At 32.2% G+C, this 25488-nt stretch overlaps 1 protein-coding gene across 24 annotated transcripts in view; it reads right to left on the reverse strand.

Moving 5' to 3' along the window:
• LOC145252331 (GATOR2 complex protein WDR59-like) overlaps positions 1-25488 on the reverse strand; it is a 220693-nt gene that overhangs the window by 188381 nt on the left and 6824 nt on the right. For all 24 annotated transcript variants that reach the window (XR_013863759.1, XR_013863756.1, XR_013863755.1 and 21 more), the window contains exons 2-10: positions 21070-21119; positions 15644-15776; positions 13080-13171; positions 11468-11548; positions 10267-10304; positions 9914-10002; positions 7026-7142; positions 3935-4012; positions 104-260 (exon numbers count right to left, since the gene is read on the reverse strand). Coding sequence is in view for 19 of the 24 variants with exons in the window: in XM_080112904.1 (XP_079969030.1) it covers positions 104-260; positions 3935-4012; positions 7026-7142; positions 9914-10002; positions 10267-10304; positions 11468-11548; positions 13080-13171; positions 15644-15776; positions 21070-21119 (835 nt within the window). In the remaining 5 variants the exon portion in view is untranslated. The remainder of the gene's footprint in view (positions 1-103; positions 261-3934; positions 4013-7025; positions 7143-9913; positions 10003-10266; positions 10305-11467; positions 11549-13079; positions 13172-15643; positions 15777-21069; positions 21120-25488) is intronic.

Raw genomic sequence — 25488 nt, forward strand, 5'->3', positions numbered from 1 at the left:
AGATCTATATAGAACCCATTAAGTTGTTTTAAGAAGATTGAAAATAAAAATAGTCACATGAAAAAAAAAAAATTAAAAACAAAAAAAAAAGATTAAACAATACCTGCTGCTTTATTTCTCCAATGGAAATCTAACACAACATCTCCGTGGCCAACAAACGTGTGAACAGGTTGTTTAAGATTAGAAATATTCCAAAGATTCAAATAGGGATCTCTTGTCAACTGAGGTAGGACAACTGTCACCAAACCAGTTTGAAATGGCTATAAAGGCGAAGTAAGAAAAACAATTAAACAACATTTTTCAGATGAATAAAAGATGATTCGGAAGCATAATAAAAATAACATCAGAAGTACTAAAATCTTTTGGTTTGAAATCCTAAAATAAAACGGTTCAAGAAGAAATGAGGAAAATTATTTACATCAAGAATATATAAAATAAGTATATTATGCTATTGAAGATGATCATTCAAAAAATTTTGATCATGAAAATCAGACTTTTACAGTTACTAGCGGGATTCTATGAAAATTCATGGTGCTTTCTACATGAATTTGTATAATTTTTTGTTAATGTTCACTTTGAAATAATAAATTTCTGTTATTATCAATTCTATAAAGAACAAAAATTACTTTTCTTCCATAAAAATAATTGTCAGTTAAATATTCTTTTAATCAATAAAATGACACTTTTTGAAATATCGATGCCTCCGTTCAGTCTCGAAAGACAAAGGATACCCCTTGTAGGGGCAGCTGCACGTGTAATTATTAGATTTGCTTACCAGTATGGTATGAGAAGGGTAATTAATGTGAATTTGTAGGCATTACCATAATGTACAAGGATGATTTTAAACGATTTCTGATGAGTTATTTTAAGGGGGAGTTAACCAGTGATAAATTTGAGTTTTTCCAATGCCTTCTCCCCATGTTAAGAATGGCTTTCTAAAATCTTACAAAAAGTTTGAATCAACTGGAATTACTCTGTTGGTCTTCAGCATTGAGAGTCTTAGCCATAAAATTTGATTTTCTTTTAAAATAAAACCATCTGATCAATTTACATGATTTTTAGTGTATGATATTTTCTTTCTGTCATATGTACATACACCATACAGATTTTTAAATTCTTTTTAATTTCTGTTTATTCATGGATGAGGGAGTAGTTATGTTATGGACTTGTATCAATTAGTCTGCCAATTATTATTCTGAATCATACTTTACTAACTCCTTTGGACTGTTATTATTGTACTGTTAGGATATCCACTTTATTAAACACTAGCCAAGCCTAATAATACTTAATACACAGTAATAATGAATGCATACGTATAAAATATAAAATATAGATTTAAATAAGTAATCAGCATTTGGAAATTTGTTAGAAAGAAGAAATGAGAAATAATGAAAAAACAACTAGAATAAGATATTGGGAGTATAGATATATATGCTATTGTAATTGTTGCTTTAGACTGGCTAGTGTTTAGGAGAACTGGAGAAAAGTACAAGCTTATAGGTTATTATAGTCTTCCATAACTTTAAAAGAGTATTTTTTTAACAGTATTTTTCAATATTTACATGGTTTTTCTATTTATTAAAATAGATATTTACATTAGGTTTTGGTCGATCTGTTCTCAAACCTGCTGCATGTGTTTGGTTCATTTATTTTTTAAATTAAGATCAGTATATAATATGATAAAAATGCTGGCACTTATACAGTATGGGGTACATATGAAAAATCGCATTCCAAGTAAAAATTCTTTGATATTTATCTATGTATTAAGCAAAAATAACTATCCTCACTAAAAATGAAGAAAAATTAAGTAGAAATCTGTTTTCATATTTTGCAAATCTGCCATTCATTATTAATTGGTTAAATGACAGACTTATCTTCCCCTGCTTTACAAGTATTTCTGTTCTTATCAATGGCAGATCGGCAAAATATGAAAACTGATTTTAATTTAACTTCTATTCAATAATTTTTCATAATTTTTGATGAGGATACTTATACTTAGCAGGGTACAAAAGTATATTGAAGAATTTCTACTTGAAATGTGATTTTCATATATGTCCTATATTGAAGAATTTCTACTTGAAATGTGATTTTCATATATGTCCTATATTGAAGAATTTCTACTTGAAATGTGATTTTCATATATGTCCTATATTGAAGAATTTCTACTTGAAATGTGATTTTCATATATGTCCTATATTGAAGAATTTCTACTTGAAATGTGATTTTCATATATGTCCTATATTGAAGAATTTCTACTTGAAATGTGATTTTCATATATGTCCTATATTGAAGAATTTCTACTTGAAATGTGATTTTCATATATGTCCTATATTGAAGAATTTCTACTTGAAATGTGATTTTCATATATGTCCTATATTGAAGAATTTCTACTTGAAATGTGATTTTCATATATGTCCTATATTGAAGAATTTCTACTTGAAATGTGATTTTCATATATGTCCTATATTGAAGAATTTCTACTTGAAATGTGATTTTCATACTGCATAAGTGCTTGAATTCTCTGTATAAAGACTTTTTAAAATTTATTTTCTAACACATATCTTATCGGCATGGTCTTCTTATATTCAATTTATTTAATTCATTGTTCTCCTCCTCTATTTACCCTTTTTTTAAAAGATAATATAATGAAGGAATATATGAAGCGTACTGCATAATCGATCTTTTCGTCAGCAAGAAGCAAAACTCGTCACTCGTTTGTATATAATAAAATATAAGCTTTATTTCTGGTCGTCATCACAGTGTCATAAAAATTTGTGCGCTTAGCTAGAGAACAGAAAAGACGGAATGGAGAAGGTGGGTGATCAGAGTCACGCTCGTCGTTCACCTCTAGGCTTACTGGCACATCTGTTTCCCCTTTCAGTCTGCTGTTTATATGTGACCTGCTTTTGATTGCAGGGTGCATCTCCAGACTTTCCCTTAAGCCGTCTAATTTGACAGGTTGACACATCATTCAGTGCATTACTACCAGATGCGTGTGTGCACCTCAACACTGCATATATAATAAAAATATACATATAATTTCATATATGCTTATTTGTCATTTAAAAAAAAAAACACTAATATTTATATTTTTGATAAACAATACCAAATGCATGGAAGATTGAGATAGTTTCGCTATATGAAGAGAATGGATGACAATCTTTGGCAACACAGAATGCTGTCCTTTGATGTCAAAGGCAAATACAGTAGCTGACCAAAAAGCAGTAGCTGAACAATAACAAGGCTGACTTCCATGCTCTGAACATCAGAGAACATCTGATGAATAATTGTAATGCCCAGAGAGCAGCTATCAACATCAGCGGTAATATGACAAGGCATCCAACCTCAGCAGCTGGGAACAGAAAACATCAAACTGCGCAGTAGTATTAACTACTATCTTTAAGAGCATGTTTCAATGTAGAGGATATACAAAAAAAATAACAGAAAAACTATTAACCAAATTTTATATCATGCATATTTTTATATGAAAATACTAGCCTGGGTGCCCGGCGTTGCTCAGGTGTTTGGAGATGTGTGTTAAGCAAAACAAAAAAAGTGGTAGTAGGCAGGCAGGCTCGAATCTGTACTGCGAAGGAGGAAAAGAATGTGAAAAAAAAATGTGACGTTTTTGCTGTTGTATCCATTGCCAAATTGGAAGTGGTGAAGGTTTAAATTAAGGCTAGTCAATCGATAAAAGGGGATAACTTTTGAAAATATCGGCAAAAAAAGCAACCCCTCCCTGTAGAAAAGTGCCCAGCTGAGGGTGAAGGAATTAATGGTTTAGACTAATTTTTCGATATTTGTCGTCTGAAGGGTTGAGCTTCAAAACAATACTGATCTTGTGAAAATCTGTCGCCTCTGTCAAAAGTTTTAGGCAGACATACATGCATACATTTAAACAGACAGATGAGATTTATATGAAAATATAACTTACAGTATATCGAGCTTTCCAAACAGGAGATCCAGAGAGTAAGATCTCTTCCTGGCGCTTTAAACTTGTCACATCCCAAAACTAAAATAATGAAAAATGATTCAAAGAAAAAAAAAACAATTAAACATTTTCTATGCATGAACAAATTAAGCACAAAAACTAACTTAAATTTGAAGAACATCACTAGACATTATTAATAACACATCACTAAAGAAGTCCAACATAGTCTAACATATAGATGGCACCCATTTTAAAAAATGATATCAACTTCTTAAGTAATAATCTTCAAATGGCATGCACCAAAATTTGAGCCCAATTGGATTATTAGTTTACAAATTAGTTATTTAAATGGAGCAACTACTGTAAATTTTCAACACAATGAAAAAAATCTAAATTTTGTGTGTTGATAAAGCATTACTTTCTGATATGAAAAATATTGTTCAAGTGGAGCAATAGCTTCATAAGTGTGAATCGGTCTCTGCTCCATCGGAAACAAAGTATTTTATTCATCACTTATTGACTCCCAGCTGTTTGCAGGTTTCAAAAGAATGCTTCAGGGAAAGAGAACTGATATTGGAAACTGAGACATGTTTTGTGGCCAAAGAAAATTATTCTCCCAAAAAGTCGTTGAATTGTTGGAGAAACGTTGGAATCAGTATGTCATCCTAAAAGGAAACTATGTTGATGAATAAAGTCGAATTTTACCTAAAAAGTTGTTGCTTTCTTTGTTAGGCTCAAGACTTATTGGATGATGTGTCATTAGGAAGTGTATATATAAATATTTTTTTTTTATTTCACAACAACAGAAAAATTAAATTTTAAAAACAGATGAAAACGTACTTATTTGAATGTTATTGTGTAAAATGTTTAATATTATGAATAAAAAAATATATGACAGGATTGGATACAATTCTTGAAATTACAAATCATCCAACCACATTGACACACTGATTCTCGTCAGATCACCAAAATTAAGCAACGTTGAGCCTGGCTAGTACCAGACAGGTGACCATTTGGAAATTCTAGGCGCTGTTTCCAGTCATCCTGAACATCCACTTGCCACTAATATTTAACAGTGCTGACTCAGGAGAGATGCGGTTGGAGATTGCAACTCTTGCTACAAAAATTCTGTGTGCTGCTACCTTTACAGAGAGTATCCATAGTCTGTTAAGATGGAAGGAGGCTACTATATATATAATTAGTTTTATGCGTTTTGGGAGAGTTGCAACTTAAAGGAGGCCTTGCACATTACATACAGGTTCATTATACAAGGTGCTTTAAATAAGTTTCCAGACTTTTTTGTACAGACACTTTTATTGATAGTACACACATGAAACTCAAGTCCTCTCCGAAGTAATCTCCTTCGGCTGCAATGCACTTGTTGTACCATTCAAACAACTTCTAGAAAACCCCATGAAAGTCCTCCTGTGTGAGCGTGTCAATGACCCTTGTCACAGCCTCTAAGGTTTTTCGAGGGAATAACCAAAAAGTCACAGGGAGCAAGGTCTGGACTATAGGGAGGGTGAGGAATTATCTTGATGCCCATGTGACAAGGATGAAACACCTTGGAGACAAACTTTGTGCAAATCTTCCACATCTTCAGTTCCTCATGAATAATTGTGTGCACAGTTGCCACACTAACATCAAACTGTGCACTTATTGTCGCCATAGACACACGATGGTCCTTATCCATGAAATTCTTTATTTGACCAATCAACTCTAGTGTTCTGACTTCCTTACATCTCCCACACTTCTCATCATCCTTCACAGTCTCTTTGCCTTTCTTGAATCTCTTATGCCACTCAAAAACTTATGTTTGATTCATGCAAGATAGTCCAAAGGCAGTCTGAAGCATTCCATATGTTTCTGTAGCATTTTTTCCAAGTTTATAACAGAATTTCATTGCATATTGTTCTTCTAGAGTGTCCTCACATCCAGATTGCATTTTTGAAATTCATCAGCAGTGACCATCAGATTTTAGTAGGGTGTATTCCAATTCCTGCTGTAGCTGTTCATTTGAACCTGAAATCATAAAAATTGGTCAGTCATATAAGATGTATAGCAATAACAGACTGAATTTTCAAGAGCATACAACACTTTTTAATGTCTGTACAGAAATGTCTGGAAACTTATTGAAAGCACCTTGTATATGTGCTCTGCAAATATTGTGGGACTATAGTGAGAGACGGTATAATCGTAGAAAAGAATAAATTATATATTTAATGAGGTTAACTTTTCGGCTGTCACTTTTTGTTTTGTCTTTTGCATAAATTTAATCTTTGATTAACTTGAATCACTTTAGTGTCATAATGAAACGTATGAACATCAAAAAATTGGTTGATCAGCATAAACTTTTCCTAATGTTTATATGATTTTATTCATAAAACCTCTACTCATATATTGAGCATTTTTTAAAAATATTTTGTTCTTTTATTCATTATATTTCGAACTTAATTTCATATATATGTATCCCTCTGGTAGTCCATCAATCATGAGGAATTGTCAAATGAAGTTCACACATGAATTTTTGAAGAAAAGGCTCACTCTCTCCACTCAGTAAGTAAAGATTGATGTTAGAGTTTTCTTCCTAGACTAATTGCTTTCGGATGTAGTTGGGATGATGTGAGGGAGAGTCATATTCATACGTTTTTTTCCTCCAACAAATTGAGGACAAACTTACATAAAATTTTAGCTTTTTTTCTAAAATTTCTAAAAATTATACAAATATAAGATTATTGGAACGAGTTAGACTGGAATGAAAAATTCAAATGGAAAAATAAATTTCATTTTATTGATTACTATTGTATTCTATTCTCTCATAATATAGAAGTCAAGTGATTAATCTAGTTTGGTTTGTCTGTTTTATAGAAAAATAGTCCTTTTTAGGGTCATAACAAAACACACTTGTACTTACTGTATACAACTAATTGAACATAAGTTTCTATTTTCATATCTTTCCTAACATAAGATCGAGACAGTAAAATAAAAGAAATATCTGAGTATTGTACCTAGTTTTTTTATGGCTAATACAATTACTATTTAAAAGAAATCATTTATACATTTTACTCCATTTTATTCAATTTGGTCAAGTTACCTTCACTGTACAGTCTTGACTTGAGGTGGCCAGGTTATATTCAGAGAATGGACTCCAATCCAAACCATAAATCTTTGATGGATGAGCAGCAATGTAATGAACAGCAGAGTTTCCTTTCTGTAAGAACAAAATAGTTTTTTAGTTTAACAAAAAAAAAACAACAACTTTTTATATCAATATAAGTTTTTATAATAAAGCAAATGTGAAAAATAGATCATTCATTTCAGCAGCTGAATAAATTTTCTAGTTTTTATTATTACTTTTTTATGAATTTCTACAAAAGTACTGAAAAGTTAAAAAAAAAAAAAAACAAATTTTGAAAAAAAGTAAAAGAATAAAACAGAGAAAATGCATGCAAGAAAAAAAAAGTGCAAATACACTAAAGCAAAGAGAAAAGATATTTCATGAAGAAGAAACAAAAGTAAAATTCAACTAAATATGTAATTCCCCAAAAAGTATAATAATTGAACATGATAATATAATGGCTTTTTTGTTTGTCTTTGTTTTGTTAAATTTTAAATTTATAAATAATGAGTGATAATTCCCAGTGATTAATAGGAGAGTGGAAGTACACATTTGTAGAGAGTAAAAGTTATGATCACTTCCTATATGTATGAGTGTTTTGTGAGAGAAGAAATAAATATAAGAAATTATGAAATTGAGTGGAAATGATTGTTAATTTCTGGAAACATGCAGAGGAGGAATCATGATCATGTTGGAATAATATGTAGTACCTCTGTTTATAGAGTTATGTTTGGTTTGAGAAGGGAAAAAGCAACTTCACTTTATTATATATATAGAAGACAGACAAGCTGAACATATCTGGCATTGTTTAAGTTTTTTTTTTTTACAGTTTCATTTTTTAATCTTATCCCTCTCTATTTTAGATTTTGTGTTCTTTGTATTTCTGTTTTCCAATAAATAAATATTGTATTTTAGAACTCGAGTTAATATTTGTAATTCCTTTGCTTTATTTATTATTTTTTTACAAAAGAAGTTTTGAGAAAGAATCACTTTTTTTTTTTTTTAAATAATTTTTTTGAATCAGATGATTTACATTTTATATTCTTCAGAGGGATATAATTTTTTGTGACTATTAGTGCATAACAGCATTTACACACAGAAAATTTGATCAAATAATTTTATAAATAGAGAAGATGAAAAAATTGAAAGGCAAACACATGTTAGTTTTAACAAATTAAAAAAAAATTAAATCTGTGAAATTAAATAAATTTTATAAAGGTATATTTTGGTCATTAAATTAATAAAGTAAAATTATTTAAACGTAAAACTTAATTTAAACAGTTATGTTTATACGTCAAATCACACAGACAGACTTGCAATTAGAATAACAGTCACTTCTAATTTAACACAAAACAATTGACTGGTCCGCTTAAAATCCAGTTGGTACCCAAAACAAAACATAAGTACAACCAAATACAAACAGTCCTTCAGCTTAGGGCCCAGAAGCTAATCTCTCAGATTAATGGGGACCAAACACGTTCCTCTACCTGTTTTGCGGGAATATATTATATATATATATATATATATATATAAATAATATATTTTGAGGTCGGCCACATGGCAAAAATTATAAGCTTTTTAAATCAATGGACATAAAAACTGACTGATTAAGGTGTCAATTATCTGAAGTGGACATAAATTCTATAGAATTTAAAGTGGTTTGTTTTCTTAGTATGAGCCTGTTGTGACAATGTAAGTCTCTAACCTCTTGTTGCTAGTGTTGTAACCTTGCAGGCTGGCAATAATGAAGACCTAGACAGTGGCATGATTAACAAAAAATGTATTAAAGAAAAGTATGTTATAGAAGTATACATCATGATTCTGTGGAGTCATAACCACGACAATCGCAGTGTGTACAGGGTGGAACGATAAAATTGTCACCCTAAAGAAAACAACACTACAGATTTATTCTAAAACTTTTATGGAAAAAATCAATTCAAGTAACTTGATTATGTAGTAGAGCTAACATTTGTTCAATGTAGCAGCCTTCAGCCTCAATCACTGCTTCAATATGGGTTCAGAACTGGGAACATGCTCTTTCCACAAGCACTGGTGGGAGTTTGGCAAATACTTGGCGGATGGCAGCAGTCAGGCTGGCTTTTGTATTGTTGGAGGTTATGTTGGTGATGTTCTCGACTTATGACTAGATGTAGTAATTCATCGGGTTTAGGACGGGGGAAGAGGGCGGCCCAGTGAGAGAAGGGTACAAAGTTGTAGCACTCCTTCTGAAGCCAAGTTAGGTCTCTTTGGATTTGTGGGCCGGTACTGAGTTTTACTGCCAAACCCAGAGCCTGCCAACGGCCACCTGATTGCACTAAGGGATCACCACATTGTTTAGCAAATCCAGGTACACTTCGGTGTCGACTTTCAAGCTGACTTTGAAGATATGAGGTGGCATGATATGGTCCTCACGTTAAATCACACTAAAGACCATAACTGTGGGTTGTCTGATGCATTGAGCTGTGCTCTCAAGCACTGAACTGTCAGGATTTGCATTTTGAGGGTGCTGGAAATGATCTTGTTGTCATAACTTGAATTGGTAGAGAGCATGAGTTGTACAGCAGTACATCTCCGATCTCACTCATTGAATATTGTGTCACTTTCAGACATGATAGAAGGCTTCTATCACTCTTCGGGATTTGTATACAACTGGCCAACTAGTAGATGGTCTGCAACAAAAAAGAAAACTGGTTTTCATTAAATGGAAATGGAATCAGGTTGTCTTTTTTAGGGTGACAGTTTTATCATTCCACCCTATACTTCTTTCCCATTGCGGAAGGTGAGGAGAGGCAATTATCTAAAAACTTTTAGCAAATTAACCAACTTGAAAATAACACAAAAGCAAATGCCATCTCTGAACTTACCCTGGGATCCCAGATTCTCACATCTCCCTCATGGGTTGTAGCAAATGTGTTATTTGTTACTTTATTCCACTGAACTTGGGATGCTCCAGCTAAAATAAAATATATACATATATATATATATATATATATATATATATATATATATATATATATATGTATGGAAGCATAAAATAGGCAAGAAAATTTATCAAAAAATGAGAAAATCTGACATGTTTTTCTGAGAAAAATATTGAATTTTGAGAATTGATCTGGTTTTGCATTAAAATGATCAGATTTTACTTAATTGGAAAGAAAACTTTAAAAATAAATAAATAATTGATAGTGGTAAAACATAAAAAAGAAAAGCGACTCACCAACAGTTTGGAAAGAACCAGAGGGTTTTCTTGGTTCTCTGTAAAGTAAAAAAGAAAATATGAAAAACAAAAATATTTCAATCAAGTCAAATTGGATAAAAAGTTTGTTTTTTTTCAATAGTTTTATAAATCCACTCATGATAGAAATACATTTTAAAAAGATGTTTGTTATAGAGATGAAGTTGGAAGAAGAGATTTCAATTATTAATTTACAAAAATTATTTAAGATTTAATCTTGAACTAATTAATATCAGTTCAAAAAATACATTTTTTTTTTTTTGACTTCTAAAAATCAGTCCATAGCCTTAAATGAAATAGAAAAGCTTTTTCAAAACGTTACGGATTGACTGAAGCGATTTACATGTCTCAGATAGTTATCCTTGCTTTGATTGTTATGTTTACAACATTTAAGCAGTTGCATTCTTCAGACTTTTTCAGGAGACTTGTTGTAATCAGAAACTTGAAAAAAAATTAATGAATATAATAAATCTAAAAGGTTTGAATAATGGATTAAATAAAAAGTTTAATGAATGAAATAAAAAAAAAAACAATTAAAATTTTCAATGGACAAAATAACAAACAAATAAATTTTTGAATTTTTGAAATGAGGATTGATAATTCATATTATTTGGATTATCCAAACTACTGTTCTCATCTTCATTATTTTTCACAATGTGTCGGTCGATGTAACCTTCAACCTTCTTCAGTTGTAGCTTGTCGAATTCAGAAATCTGCGTAGAATTTTGAACAGAAGCCTTTAACCAACAAGAATAAAAATGCTCTTGTTCTGTCAGCCATGAATGGGTAGAAGTCCTATTTAATTCGCAATTGTATTTTGAGTATCGTTCACGCTGAAGATTAAACTTTCACCCTCCAGAAAAGTGCAAATTACAACTGCATTTTACTAAGTACTTTATCCACTACATATAAAATCAAATAAATAATAATTAAAATTACTAGAGAAGTCACCTAAAGAGGTCTGGAGAGTATAATGGTCAAAACATGCCCACAACAATTAAGATGGGGACAAATCAAAAACATGTAATCCATACAATTATTTCTGCTCATGTTATTTCTAGATAACAGTACAGTTTATAAGACTGATTGTCATGTTTGTAAGGTTGTAAGGCATTGACTATTTGTCCCTCAAAAGGTACAAGCATGTTGGGTCTTATAAAATGAGCCAATCAAAAGTACTCACCGTACATCCCAGAGAAAAGTATAAGAGTCGACAGAGCAAGAGGCAATGATGTTAACATCAAACGGAGACCAATCTAAATCACTGAGAAAAAAAATAGAATGAATAAAATATTTAAGAAATGAGATAATTTCATTCAACGTTCAAATTTAAATCACCTAGAAAAAATAAAATGAATAAAACATTTAAGAAATGAGAGAATTTCATTCAATGTTCAAACACTTGACAATGATTCAAAACTAACTTTGCATATTTGTTTGCATAATTATATTTACTTGAGTTAAATGCTGACAGATAAAAAAAGGTGCTCTTTTTGTTTTTCGCAGTCTAGGGAATCCTTCAAATGAAAACACTTGAAACTCGGTGAACACAAACTGCATTTTAAATTTTTTGCTATTGTTATGGAGTCAATACCAACTTAATGGTGGTCCATTTGTATTTTTTTTTACTTTTAGGTGAACATACAAACATACCCACAGACAGTTTACCTTTATATTTTTCATTGAATTTAATTGAGAATGACTAGAAGCAAGCAAATCAATTTTGGTACTTATGCAGAATTTGAATCAGACGTAACTGTCTGCTCAGCTTTGCTCAGAACATGACGTCATGCGGGCAGGTTTGACTGTAATCTGACATAAGACGCTGATCAATGCATAGCAAAGAAGCAGACGATCTTTGGGGAAAATACTGAGAAAAAAAGAAAAAAAGTCAACGGGACCAGCTGGGAGCTTTTCAACAGTTATCTGTTTGAGTTTATGTGGAGGCAGAAATTTGGTAATGATTCTTTTGTCTCCATTTTAAACCATATGTTGAAAAACTACCCGGTTGGTTGGCAAAGTTTCTTCCACATCTGCTGTCTCCCATTTTTACATCATCTGATGCAACCATAGAAAAATCTACCTAATCCTAAGGAAATATCCTGGCTGTCTTAATTTCATTTTTAAAAATCGGTTGTCCAGTCCCACCACATGAAAAAAAAAAAATAACAAAAGAAAAGTTTAATTTACATTAGTTACAAAAATAAAGAAAAAAAGAAAAAAAATATTACATGAAAAACACATAAAAAAGGAGTTTTTTTTTTTTTTAACCTTTGTTAAAAAAATTAGTTTTCTTATTAGTTTTGTTCAATTTCGTTTTACCAAATCAAATTGGTTGACAAAAAAATCATACACTTAAAAAAATTTGTTACAAGAATAAAGCAAGTTGTTACACTAGGGTTGTTTTTTTTTGTTGTTATATTTTTTTCTGAAGATTTTTTTTTTATATCTGGTGATTTTGTTATGTTTAAATGTTTTCTTCAGTATTTTCCTTGAGTAATGTTGTTACACTTTGATAATCGACGACACTCAGCGAAAGCCAGCGGTTGACGTCATGTTCCGAGCCAAGCTCAGCGGCCAGTTAGTTATGTCCGGTTCAAATTCTGCATAAGTACCTCAATTACCATAGATATGAAAATGGAATATTTTTAGGAAAATGATTTTTTTTTTTTTTGTTAAAATGAACAAGAAAAAAAGACAAAGGAAACCAAAGAAAATAAATTGAACAGTAAAATCTTTTCTATTAATCTAAACTAAGAATTGAAAACATTAATGAATTGATAAAAGATTCTTACCTGACAACTCTTGAATGAGCCTTCATTGTACACATTGGCTTGCTGCTGTTTTTGCCATCTTGCCAATGATAGACATCAAGTTTCTGACCACACTGGAGATAAAAAGAATACAAGTAAATATTTATAGTAGTAATTTTACTTTATCGTCTAACACCTTAATGTACATCTTTCTATCTCAATACCCCCTTCCCCCTGTCTGGGGTTAAAACAAACAAAATGAAAAAAAAAAAGGGTTTGCTCAGAGAAGGATATATTATATTGAAAGCCTTAACCTAAAAAAAGATGAAATATTTCATCATTCTTTTGATTTTCAATTTCTAACATAAATATTCATCAACATACGCATGATACTTCATAAGATGCAACCAATTTATTTATACAAGTAAATGCATATATTTACAGTTACTGCCAAATATCTAAAATTTTAGACTACCTGTAACCATATAAATTTTTCACTAATATAATTTATTAGATTATTTTATGTTATATTCAGGATTTGAGTAACTTAGATTTTGTGATTTATATATTTTTTTCAATTTTCAAAATTAGTGTTGGGACGATTAATCGGAATTGGGAATCAGAAAAATCGAAGTTTTTAGGGGTATTGGAATCAGAAAAATTTTAGCCTATTTTCCGATGCCAAAACCGATTCCTTTAATTATTTTCTTTTATTTGATTTAAGAAACATCTTCCACTGCTTGAAGTAATAAAATAATAAATATTTATTGATTTAAACTTCCAGTAAAAGTAAAATCTCTAGATCCTCCTCTCATAAATGTGTTTTTATGTTTGAGAAAATATATGCACATTTAAGATGTGTTTTTACAATAACCAGGACAAAATAACACTTCTATAGTTAAATATTTAGAGACTTATAAAAAATCAGTAATTGTATCAGAATCGGGAAAAATATTGGAATCATCTCATCACTATTCAAAATTTAACCAATTTGACTTGTCTTAGTTACATTAGCTCTCAACTCCGATTTATATGAATGTTGGAATGATTAATCAGAATCAGAAAAATCAGAACTTACTAGGGTATTGGAATCGGAAAAACTTTAACCTATTTTCTGATTTTAAAAACAAATCTTTTTAATTATTTATTTTTTTGTATGTTTTTGTTTAAAACATAATTTTCCATTGCTAGTACTAATGATAAAGATGATAAATATTTAGTGAATTTAAAAGTATCAGTTATAAATTTTTTTTTTTTTTTTTTTTTTACAAAGGAGTCACCACTTATCAAGGCCTGGAGACCACTCGAGGATAAGGGTTAATGAGTGTACAGTAGTTAATAGGACAATATCGCAGTAATCGTTAATAGTGGAAATTTGGTAAATTGGATTACTTAAGGGGACGGCTCATCAAGAACTTGTTTACGTTAAACTTGAAGACAACCACATTGTAGTCAGCTGGAAAGCAGGCAAACCAAAGAGAGTTTTACAGGTGTGCAGTTCTAAGAAAGAAGCTTTGTTCATAGACTCTACGTTTAGGTTTAGGCACAGATACATATAGGAAATTATTGATAGTGGTTTTGGCTAGACGAGTGTTTTTTTGTGAAAATTTGGCAAGGGGGTATCATAGCTTGCAATGTCTCTTCTTTGGGAAAGAGGTTGCAGGGAAGAAACAAGGGCATTCCCACTAGGCTACAAAGTCTATTTTGAATTCTGTCAAGGCAGGATAAGGTGCTTCTAGCAGCTCCTACCCAGATGTGGTAACAGTACTCTATCCAGTATTTGCCTTTTATACAGGCAGAGAATTGCATCAGCAGTGAGATATCTACTGAAGCAGTAGAATCATCCTCCCATTTTTCCAGCGAACTTGGCCACAAATTTGATATACATGTTCCATTTCAAACCAAGCAGCTTGTCAAAACATGGAGCCTCCCCAAGGCAAAAGCTATTCATTTTAATTGATGCAAGACAAGGACCAGAGCGTTGATGATGGAAAGATGGAAGTTTGGTTTTAGATGCATTAAAATTAATCAGCCACCCCTTTCCCCATTGCACCACATGCTCAAGATCACAGGACAGTAAATCAAAGACATCTTCAAAGTGTTGCTATAGATGGTAGTGTCGTCAGCGTAAATGTCTACGAATGACCTTTTTGCTGGAATATTTTGGAGGGTATGAAGCAGTCAATACCAACAATTAACCATTCTGTCAGGTCTGATACTATAGATGACACGTTCTTTATAAACATAGAAGGAAGAGGTATATCTAATATAAATGTACGGAAGCTATTCCAGTCAGCCATAGAGTATCGATGTACTGTATGATGGAAAGGTACATCTGAGGACATTACATTACTTATTAAATTAAACCCTATATATCACCTCATAAGTGTATTTTCACATTTGCAGAGATATATGCATATATTACATGTTTTTAATACAGTAACCAGAAAAATAATAAAAAAAGCAACTCTACAGTTAAATTTTGAAAGAATCGGAATCAGTATCTAAGTCAGGGGAAATATTGGAATCATTCCATCACTAATTTATGTAAAAAACTAAATGAAAAAAATATTTAAAAAATAAATAAGTAGGTGGATTTGACTTACGGCTACAGCAAACTTCTGAGCTGCAATTGGATGTGGATTCCATTGAACACAGCTGATATCATATTTACTGATTCGTTCAATCTTTTTCACATTGTTCATGTTTGCTAGACTGACTAATGTCAGCGCTCTTTTCCTGGAAAAGAAATAAAAATAGTAACCTTAGAAATAAGGAGGAAAGATATAAAAAAATAATAAATAAACAATAAAATAAATTAACTGTTATTAATCGAATAACCTTAGCTTGGTGAGAGATTATAAAATTACATTCCCTATATTACTTTATTTACTTTTACTAAACCAAGTATTAAAATTTCGCTTTAGTTATTTTGTTTTACGGCATATCAACCCTTTTTCAGTTATTTAATGTTGAATCCAGTAACTTTGTAAGTTTTTAAGTTTTAACTAAGTTTTTATGCTTCAAGTTTTTTAGATTTTCAAATATTTTTTCATGGAGTTTGGTTTGGTTATTTTGTTTTATGGCATATCAATCTTTTTAGGTGGTTTAATTTTGGAAAAGGCTTTATGCTTCAAGTCCTTTATATATAAATATTTATTCATGGTATTTGGTTTGCTTGTTTTTTCTTTCTGTAAGAAAATTGCTGTTTTTGTTTCTGATTTTGCAGAACATGATTGAGCTTTGCAAGGGGAAAAGAAAAAAAAAAGATTAATGTTTGTGCATTTTAGGTCAGGTTACAGGGAAGACAATGCTATCAAGATCCGCAGCCTTAGAAAAAGATTTGAAACGGCTCCTAAAATCCACCAACAGTGTAATCTTGTGCTCTCCTTCTACAGTTAAAAACAGATTGAAGGAATTTAATTTGTGAAGTTGTGTTGCAAGATGCAATGATTTCTGTAAAGAACAAAAAGCACTGTTTGGACTTCCTCAGATGCAATGAAGATCATGACTCTTCATATTGGTCGAAAGCGATTTTTAGCAAGGAAAGCAAGTTCAATAGGCTAGGTAGTGACGGTAGGCAGTACGTCCATCGAAGAAAGAACGAAGAATTTAACCTTTGGTGCAATTTCAACGCTGCAAGATGGTGGAGGTTCAGTTTTTGTGTAGGACGTTATTAGTGCCAATGGTCCAGGGCCCATAGTTCGCTTGCAAGGTCGAATTAATTTGCCCAAGTACATTAATGTTAACTGAGTATTTTCTACCCTACTTTAGCCGGAATTTAGATGATAATCCAATCTTCATGCAGGATAATGCTCCCATTCACATAGCTGGTAATGTCAAGAGGTTTCTTGAAGAGCATATTCTGCGTTTGGAATGGCCTGCACAATCTCCAGACCTCAATCCTATAGAAAATGCATGGCATTACATCAAGCAACAGCTACGCAATGATAAAATTTCAAATCTGGAAGAAATTTGGACAAAAATTAAAGAGAAGTAGGATGCGCTTTCACCGGAGTATTGCCACAGACTAATTCAAGGAATGCCCAAAAGATTGCAGGTTGTCAAACTGCAGAAGTGCTATGCTACTAAATATTAACTAGTTCATTGTGTTCTTGTTATATTTGTGTTGTTTTAATGTTCTAAAGTTACATTTAAATAACAATTTTCTATTGTACAGAGTTTCATTTTGCCTTATCAATTTGAAGTTAATTTTTTAAATTGACGTGAACGCTAGGACACTTCAATTTAAAGTCAAATATGAACAGGTAAAATTAGAGGAATAAAAGGTGAATTAAATGAGGAATAGGTTGTTTAAACAGTTACATTCAATTTAGCTTGAATTTGCAGTTTTTGCAACAATTATAAATGTGAACTTTGTTTTTGGCACCACTGTATATTTGTCTCATCTATATATATATACACTATTTGAACATTTTGTACCTGACATCCCCGACAAAAATGTAATATAAAACTTCTATCTTTTACTCTCCCCTGTTTCTCATCCCTTCCTCTCGGTTTTCTCCACTACTCAGACTATTCTTGTCTCTGTGCATACACATACAATTCTCCTTTATAAAGATTTCTTAGAGAATAAATTGGTTAAAGGAAATAACTCCTTGATAAAATAATAAGAATAACTTCATCCGCATTACAAAAAACTGAACTCTCCTTGATGAAACCTGTGCCATTTTATGCTTAAAGAACGAATATTTTTTCTAAACTTTAGGATTATTTATTGATGAAGAATATACCAACTTTGTGAGTGTTTGTTTTGTAGTTTTTAAATTTTAAATGCCTACTGAAGATAACTTCAATGCCCACTAGACGCTGGAGAGAGCTCTAATGCCCACTAGATGCTGGAGAGAGCTCTAATGCCCACTAGACGCTGGAGAGAGCTCTAATGCTCACTAGACGCTGGAGAGAGCTCTAATGCTCACTAGACGCTGGAGAGAGCTCTAATGCCCACTAGACGCTGGAGAGAGCTCTAATGCCCACTAGACGCTGGAGAGAGCTCTAATGCCCACTAGACGCTGGAGAGAGCTCTAATGCCCACTAGACGCTGGAGAGAGCTCTAATGCCCACTAGACGCTGGAGAGAGCTCTAATGCCCACTAGACGCTGGAGAGAGCTCTAATGCCCACTAGACGCTGGAGAGAGCTCTAATGCCCACTAGACGCTGGAGAGAACTTCAATGCTTGAGAACTTTGAGTAAAGAAAAATAAAACAAAAAGGACAATAGTCCTTTCTATAATAGATAACTGACTTATTATATGACAAAAATTATACTATTTTTAAATAGCTAAAATTAGAATCAAATTGTGATGACATTAATATCAAATGCATATTAGATAGACACAAATTCTCATGTGCATACAAACAAAAAGAATCAAAATCTATATATCTATAAAAGTGAATGTGTGTGTGTGTGTCTGTGTACATTTCCCTACGCAATAACTCTGTGAATTTTTAGTCTACAGACTCGAAATTTGATATACAGGGTGCTGAGATCTGGGAAAATCGATGTGATCGAGTTTCAGCCAGAAATTTCGCTGTTAAGGGGTCCAATTTCAACGATTTGGCCTTTGAGAACTCTACCAAACTCCTCTGATAATTTTGGGTCTAAACGCTTGACATTTTAGATATTGGTTCCTTGGACATGGATCTAACTTAATAACTTGATTTGAGCCCAAAACAATAAATATTAAGGGGTCATTATAAGGGTCAAAGTTAAAAAAAAAATTACCGTTTTTTTTTTTTTTTTTTGCTCAGCATACACCTCCAAACACCCGGGCAATGCCGGGCACCCATTGCTAGTTGATATTAAAATTAAACACACAGTATAACCTCTGGTATAAGTGCTTTTTATATATATAAATTTTTTTCACTTGAAAAATATACATACAATCAATGGTACATCATCACTGACAGTTTTTTGCTATTTGGTCATGAAACTAGTTTAATAAATTCAAGGCAAGAAACTGGCAGTTTAATAAATGCATGGTCGATTCAATGTTTATGATCTTCAAACTTAGAAGTATCTATATTCTAAAGAGATAAGTCTTAAGTAATACAAACAATTATTGCCATTTAGTAACCAATTTCTTCAGATTATGAAGAGAAAATAAAAATATACTGTCCTATAAAAAGATCAAACTCATAGCACTGGTGCCGCTTGACATACATATTTCTACCTAATCCGACAAGCAGCAAAATCACATGCCTTCACTACAGAGGTCCCCAGATGCAAGAGAGCCTTCTATTTTGATAGTTTCTTCCTTTAAACTGTTAAACTTGTGAATTCCTCCTCTGTATCCTGCTTCCCAACTAGACTAACATGCATAAATTTAAATGTAATGTGAACAGATATCTTGCTGTTTAAGTCTCTATTTAGAGTGTCCCTGTAGGTGTGGTCCCTAATTTATAGTAGACTCTTAGATTTCGATGAGTGACAACGTGTCTTTTTTTTTTTTTTTTTTAGTTGAACATGAGTAAAAGGAAAACAAAACTCATCTTTTTTCAGATTATGAGACTTTTTTTATATACTCTCCTCCTCCCATCAGTTTTCATCTTATTCACCTTTCATTGTCACCTGGCAGAAATATTCATGAACAGACGTGCATACACTCTCTTCTTTTTGTACAAAAATAAACTTCAAATTCAAATGTTTTGTTTGTTTATTAAAAAGTTTGATTAAGAAAAAAAAATGCACTATACTTAAAAAAAAAAGAAAAAGAAAAGAAATGTTTAATATATTTCCCACCTTTTTCTTAAAATAAATCTTTCCCTATAGGAAAAATTGACCTTGCGACAAAAAACTAGACACTTCAGAAGAATCTTAATTTATAAAAAAATATTATCCGTTTGTCTACAGGTGCTACATGCTTGCACAAAGGACAACCAGAAGTCAAAGGAACCAGTGTAAACCAGAATTTGTCCTTTTCATATTTTCTTATTGCTGGGGTCTCTAAAATCTAATTGATTCCTATTATTGAACAAATATCTAAGAAAATCGACAGATCAGTATTCTGCTAGCATTCATATCTATGATAATTTCAATGTTCACAATACTGAGTGGCTAATTCACTCAAACAAGACCAATGATGGAGGGAGGTTGTGTCATGACTTTTTCTTTCTATATAAACTTACCCATTTGTTGATAAGCCCACACATGTACCAAATGTTGATAGACATTTTGCAAGCCTTTTTGACCTTTTCCTGACACAATACCCTGAACAGTGCACATCTACTGTCCTGTCTCTACTGGGATCATCTGATTACTCAGTTGTCTCAATTACGATGAAATGAAGTCATCTGATGTCCCTTTCCATTACTGAGTGTCAATACTCAACAACAGATTGGGATATCTTACAGTTCTTTATGTCTGGAATTCCCTGGAAACATTTTCAAAAAGAGTATGTCCTGTATCACATATCAGATATACCCGATTCAATGACCATTGGTACCGAGAGCTTCATACAATACAAAATGTTACAATAGAAACCAGCCAGCCATGGTACCTCTGAATCTGCTGCCACTTTTGTCAATAGGAATCCTAATTTAAACTGCATTCAACAAAATAAATGCTCTGAAGCTAGTCTCCTTCCAAACTGCTCAAAACCACTGCAAAAGTTCCATAGAAAGTGCTAAAGAATCCTATAAAATCCAGAATAGCTGATTAAAGGGTTGATTCTCTTGAGTTTTGGGGAATAACAAATTTTATTGGATATCACAAAATTAAAGCAAGTTCATCTATATTTTCAACAAATATATACAAAAACGTTTTTCAATGAATATATATGAAAACATTTTTCAACGAATATATATGAAAACATTTTTCAATGAATATATATGAAAACATTTTTCAATGAATATATATGAAAACATTTTTCAACGAATATATATGAAAACATTTTTCCTTTTTTAAAAGATATTTGCAATAGGAAGGAAAATCATTGTTTTCAGTTTTTGAGGATTCAATATTTCAGACTGCTTTTTAAGATAGAAAAAAGAATGTTGAAATATATTCTTACCCTCCAAGAAGGACCCAATGTCCAAGACAATCTACAGCCATAGTTGTAGCCTGAAAATTAAATGAGTATCATTAAGAAAAATAGATAAAATAAAATGAAAAAAAACAAAACAAAATCAATAACAATTTTACTCTTTGTTATATACATTAAACAGATTATAAAATAACTATAGACAACATAAAGAATGATTTCAATATCTTACTGATGTTAATGAACAATGCTTTGTCGACATTACAGAATTTATTTATATCACGAGAACGAAGACATTCCTATTAAAACGGTTTAGTTAAAATTAATTATTAGATTGTTGCATAAGTTCCGACCGTTTTGTTTTTGTTTTGTTTTTTTAAATCAAAGAATTTTAACAGCAAAAGCAAGTTTCTGTGGGACCCAAGCTCCAAGTTTTTGTGTGAATCCCATCGACTTAAGGTGGCATGAAATCATCGCAAAATCACACTTCATCTTTTCATCCAATTCTCTAGATGTCTGATGGCTATCTTCCTTCAAAAGAACTCTGAGTTGGTCATTGTCTATCTTGATTGGGCTTCCAGAACGAGGAGCGTCATTGAGGTTAAAATTACCGTGTTTGAATCTGATAAACCAATCTCAAACAGTTCTCTCAGCTATAGTGTTTTCTCCGTATATGGCACAAATATCCTTCATTACTTCACTCGCTTTTTGACCTCGATTAAAAGCAAAAAGGAGCTGTCAAAAATGTGATTTTTTTATCTACTTGACAATCCATTTGACGGTTCTGAAAAACGAGAAAAAATTATACAATGGCCATTACCTGGTAGAACAGAATAAGTGCTTTCTAATGATATATAACCCTTTGCCAAATATCAAAACATGTTTTAGAACAAAAAGTGTTTTATGAAACGGCGGGAACTTATGCAATAACCTGATAAAACTACTTATTTTCATGTATCTAAAAAAAAATTCTTCAGTCAATAAAAATAAACCTGAATCTTTTAATGCTTTTTATACTCTTCTCGGGTAAATTATTTCCAGAAAAAGATGTTTCATTTTTAATTAGATTTTTCTACATTAAAGCTTTCAGTAGAAACCGACAATAGAAAAATAAGTTGTCACCCTTCACTAGCAGATTTTTAAATTCTTGACGTAGCTTGTGTGTGTGTGTATATGATAGTGAAAATGTTGCAGATAATTGATCCATTTTATAACATAATTAATTTCAACTTTTCTATTTTTCGCCCCTGGGGGGGGGGGGAAATAATAATTAAATAAAAAAAACAAACAATATTTTGAGGAAAATCTAAAATACTTTTGCCAACACTTTTTTCAAAAATTAAAACAAGCACATAATTTTTCTTTAGTGAAGAAAAACTTTGCTTCAATACCTTTAAACTGCTTTGTTTAAACTGCTTCAAATTCCATTCTCTCCAACCAAGTTGCTTCTGTGTTAGTAAATCTACTGTAGATGGTAGACTTGCATATTTCAGTATTTCCTGGTTGGTGACCTTTTGTGCCTGACTGCATTCATAATCTCCTCAAGATATGCATCACATCGTCATAGAGTCTTTTCACTTCAGTAGAGTTTCTATAATCTATGTTTCCATTCATTAAAGACAACTGTTCTGTAAAGTACACTTCACTCAAATGGCAAGATAGTTTCTCCTAAGTAGAATGGCTTCATCCAACCCAACATTTTCTGAGGGTCTGCTTCCTAAACAGTCTTGATAGCATTAAATGTAACCATTCACCATTTTATCTCCATAGGGAATTGTTAGCCTAGCTAAGTGGATTACAATTTCTACTGGACTCATCTATTCAACATTTCCATTGGATTGTACCACTCTTTTCTTCATTGAGTCTGGACTTCCTTTGGAATATCCTTTTAACCTATGTTTTTCTGAATTCTATTAACTTTATTAACTTCCAAACAAATATAATTTCTTTTATAATTTGTAGTCTTCAGTTTATGTATTAATCAGCAAAATTTATAGCCAGCCTATGAATATCATTTTGTTAACTACTTTCTTCTGAGGATATGAGCCATTTATTGAAACTTCATGGAATAAGGAAAATTTTTAAGTCTTTAATTTGTATTACTTATCAAATAATAAATTTGTTGTAAATTTTAATTTATCGTTTCAATTTCATATATATATATATATATATATATATATATATATATATATATATAGGGTAGAACGATAATCTTTTATTGAAAAAAATCAATTCAGGTAACTTGATTATGTAGTAGAGCTGACATCTATTTAATCTAGCCACCTTCAGCCTCAATCACCACCTTGATACGGGTCTGGAACTGGGAGCTTGGTGAATACTCGGCAGATGGTGGTGATTAAGCTGGCTTTGGTGTTGTGGGAGGTCATGTTGGTGATGTTCTTGACGTATGACTAAATGTAGTTGTTCAGTGAGAGAAGGGTACAAAGTCGTAGCACTACTTCTGAAGCCAAACCTCGTTCTCTTTGGACCTTTGATCCGGTGCTGAGTTCTGCTGTCATACTCAGGGTCTACCAATGGCCACCTGATTGCACCAGAGGATCACCACACTCTTCAACACATCCAGGTACACTTTGGTGTTGACTTTCAAGCAGACTTCAAAGATGTGAGGTGGCATGATGTGGTCCTCACTTGAAACCACACCAAAGACCATAACCATGGCCGGAAATTTTCTTTTCATCACTTTGAACACATCCCTGTCATCTGGATTTACTTTTTCAGGGTGCTGGCAATGGTCCTGTTGTCATAACTTGGATCGGTAGAAAGTACGAGTTGTACAGCGGCGCATCTCTGATCTCGCTCGTTGAATATTGTGTCACTTTCAGACATGATAGAAGGCTCCTATCACTCTTGGGATTTGTACACAAATGGCCAACTAGTAGATGGTTTCCAAGAAAAAAAGAAAACTGGTTTTCATCAAACAGAAATGGAATCATGTCATCTTTTCTAGGGTGACAATTTTATCATTTCACCATATATATATATATATAAAAGTGAACGTGTCTGTGTGTCTGTCTGTGTGTGTACATTTCCCTACGCAATAACTGTTAATTTTAAGTCTACAGACTCAAAATTTGATATACAGGGTGCTGAGATTTGGGAAAATCGATGTGATCGGTTTTCGGACAGAAATTTGGCTGTTAAGGGGTCAAAGTTTAACGATTTGACCTTTGAGAACTCTACCAAACTCCTCTGACAATTTGAGGTCTAAACACTTGAAATTTTAGATATAGGTTCCTTGGACATGGATCTAACTTAATAACTTGATTTGAGTCCAAAAGAATAAATGTTAAGGGGTCATAATAGGGGTCAAACTTAAAAATAATTTGACCTCTGCGGTCTCTACCAAATTACTCAGACAATTTATGGTCTAAACATTTGAAATTTGACAAAGAGTATTCAGAGATAGGGCAAGCTTTTTCATCGGTTTGGGTTGAAAATTTTTAGTTACCAATATATAAATGTATTTATGTTTGCATGTCTGCCCAACACTTCTGACAGAGGCGACGGATTTTCTCAAGATCAGTATCGTTTTGAAGTTCGACCTTTCAGACGACAAATATCGAAAAATTAGCTAAAAACATTAATATCTTCACCTTAAACTGGGCACTTTTCTACAGGGGGAGGGGTCGCTTTTTTCGCCGATATTTTTTAAAGTCATCCTCTCCTTTCGATTGTCTAGCCTTAATTTAAAAAAATGTCACTTCCGGTTTGGTGATGGTCGTAACAGCATAGACGTCAGGTTTTTTTCCTGTTCTTTTTCTCCTTTGCGGTACGGGTTCAAGCCTGCCTTCCTACTACCACTTTTTGTTTTTTTTTTGCTCAACATACACATCCAAATACCCGGGCAATGCCGGGCTGAAATGCTAGTATATATAAGGAACTGTGTCCGAGTTCATTCCCTATGGACACGGAAACAGCTGGACCGATTTTTATAAAATTTAATACAAATGTACTTTATGTGTATGGCAGTGTTCTAAGATAGATTTTGTATTGGAATGTGTTCGATAAGTATCAATAATCAAAATAATCTGATGAAAGAAGGAACAGGAAATTTTAACCACGGTTAACATCTTGCACAGACTAACATCACAAGAGCACTTGAGAAATTTTATTACCACACAAGCCGAAAGGCCTGGCATATAAAATCAGCAGTAGGTTCTTTAATAGGGATGCATTCGAAATTAATACTTCTTATTAGAGCACAATTGAACTATGATATTTGACTTTTGCATTTTAAACTTTAATTAAAGCCGTTATATATATAAAAATAATTGTATAAAATCAACAGTAGGTTCTCTACAGTGCAATGTAGATTACAATGTATTGTGGACTAAGTCACTGCGGGGAAGCATGTGAAGCTTTTTTTCTGGTGCACTCGATGGGTCCCCAACTAGAGCAGGCAATCAATCGATTTGATTAAAAATGAGT

This window comes from Euprymna scolopes, chromosome 1 (assembly GCF_053919585.1).
Source record: "Euprymna scolopes isolate OS-2025 chromosome 1, ASM5391958v1, whole genome shotgun sequence".
Taxonomy (NCBI): Eukaryota; Metazoa; Mollusca; class Cephalopoda; order Sepiida; family Sepiolidae; genus Euprymna; species Euprymna scolopes.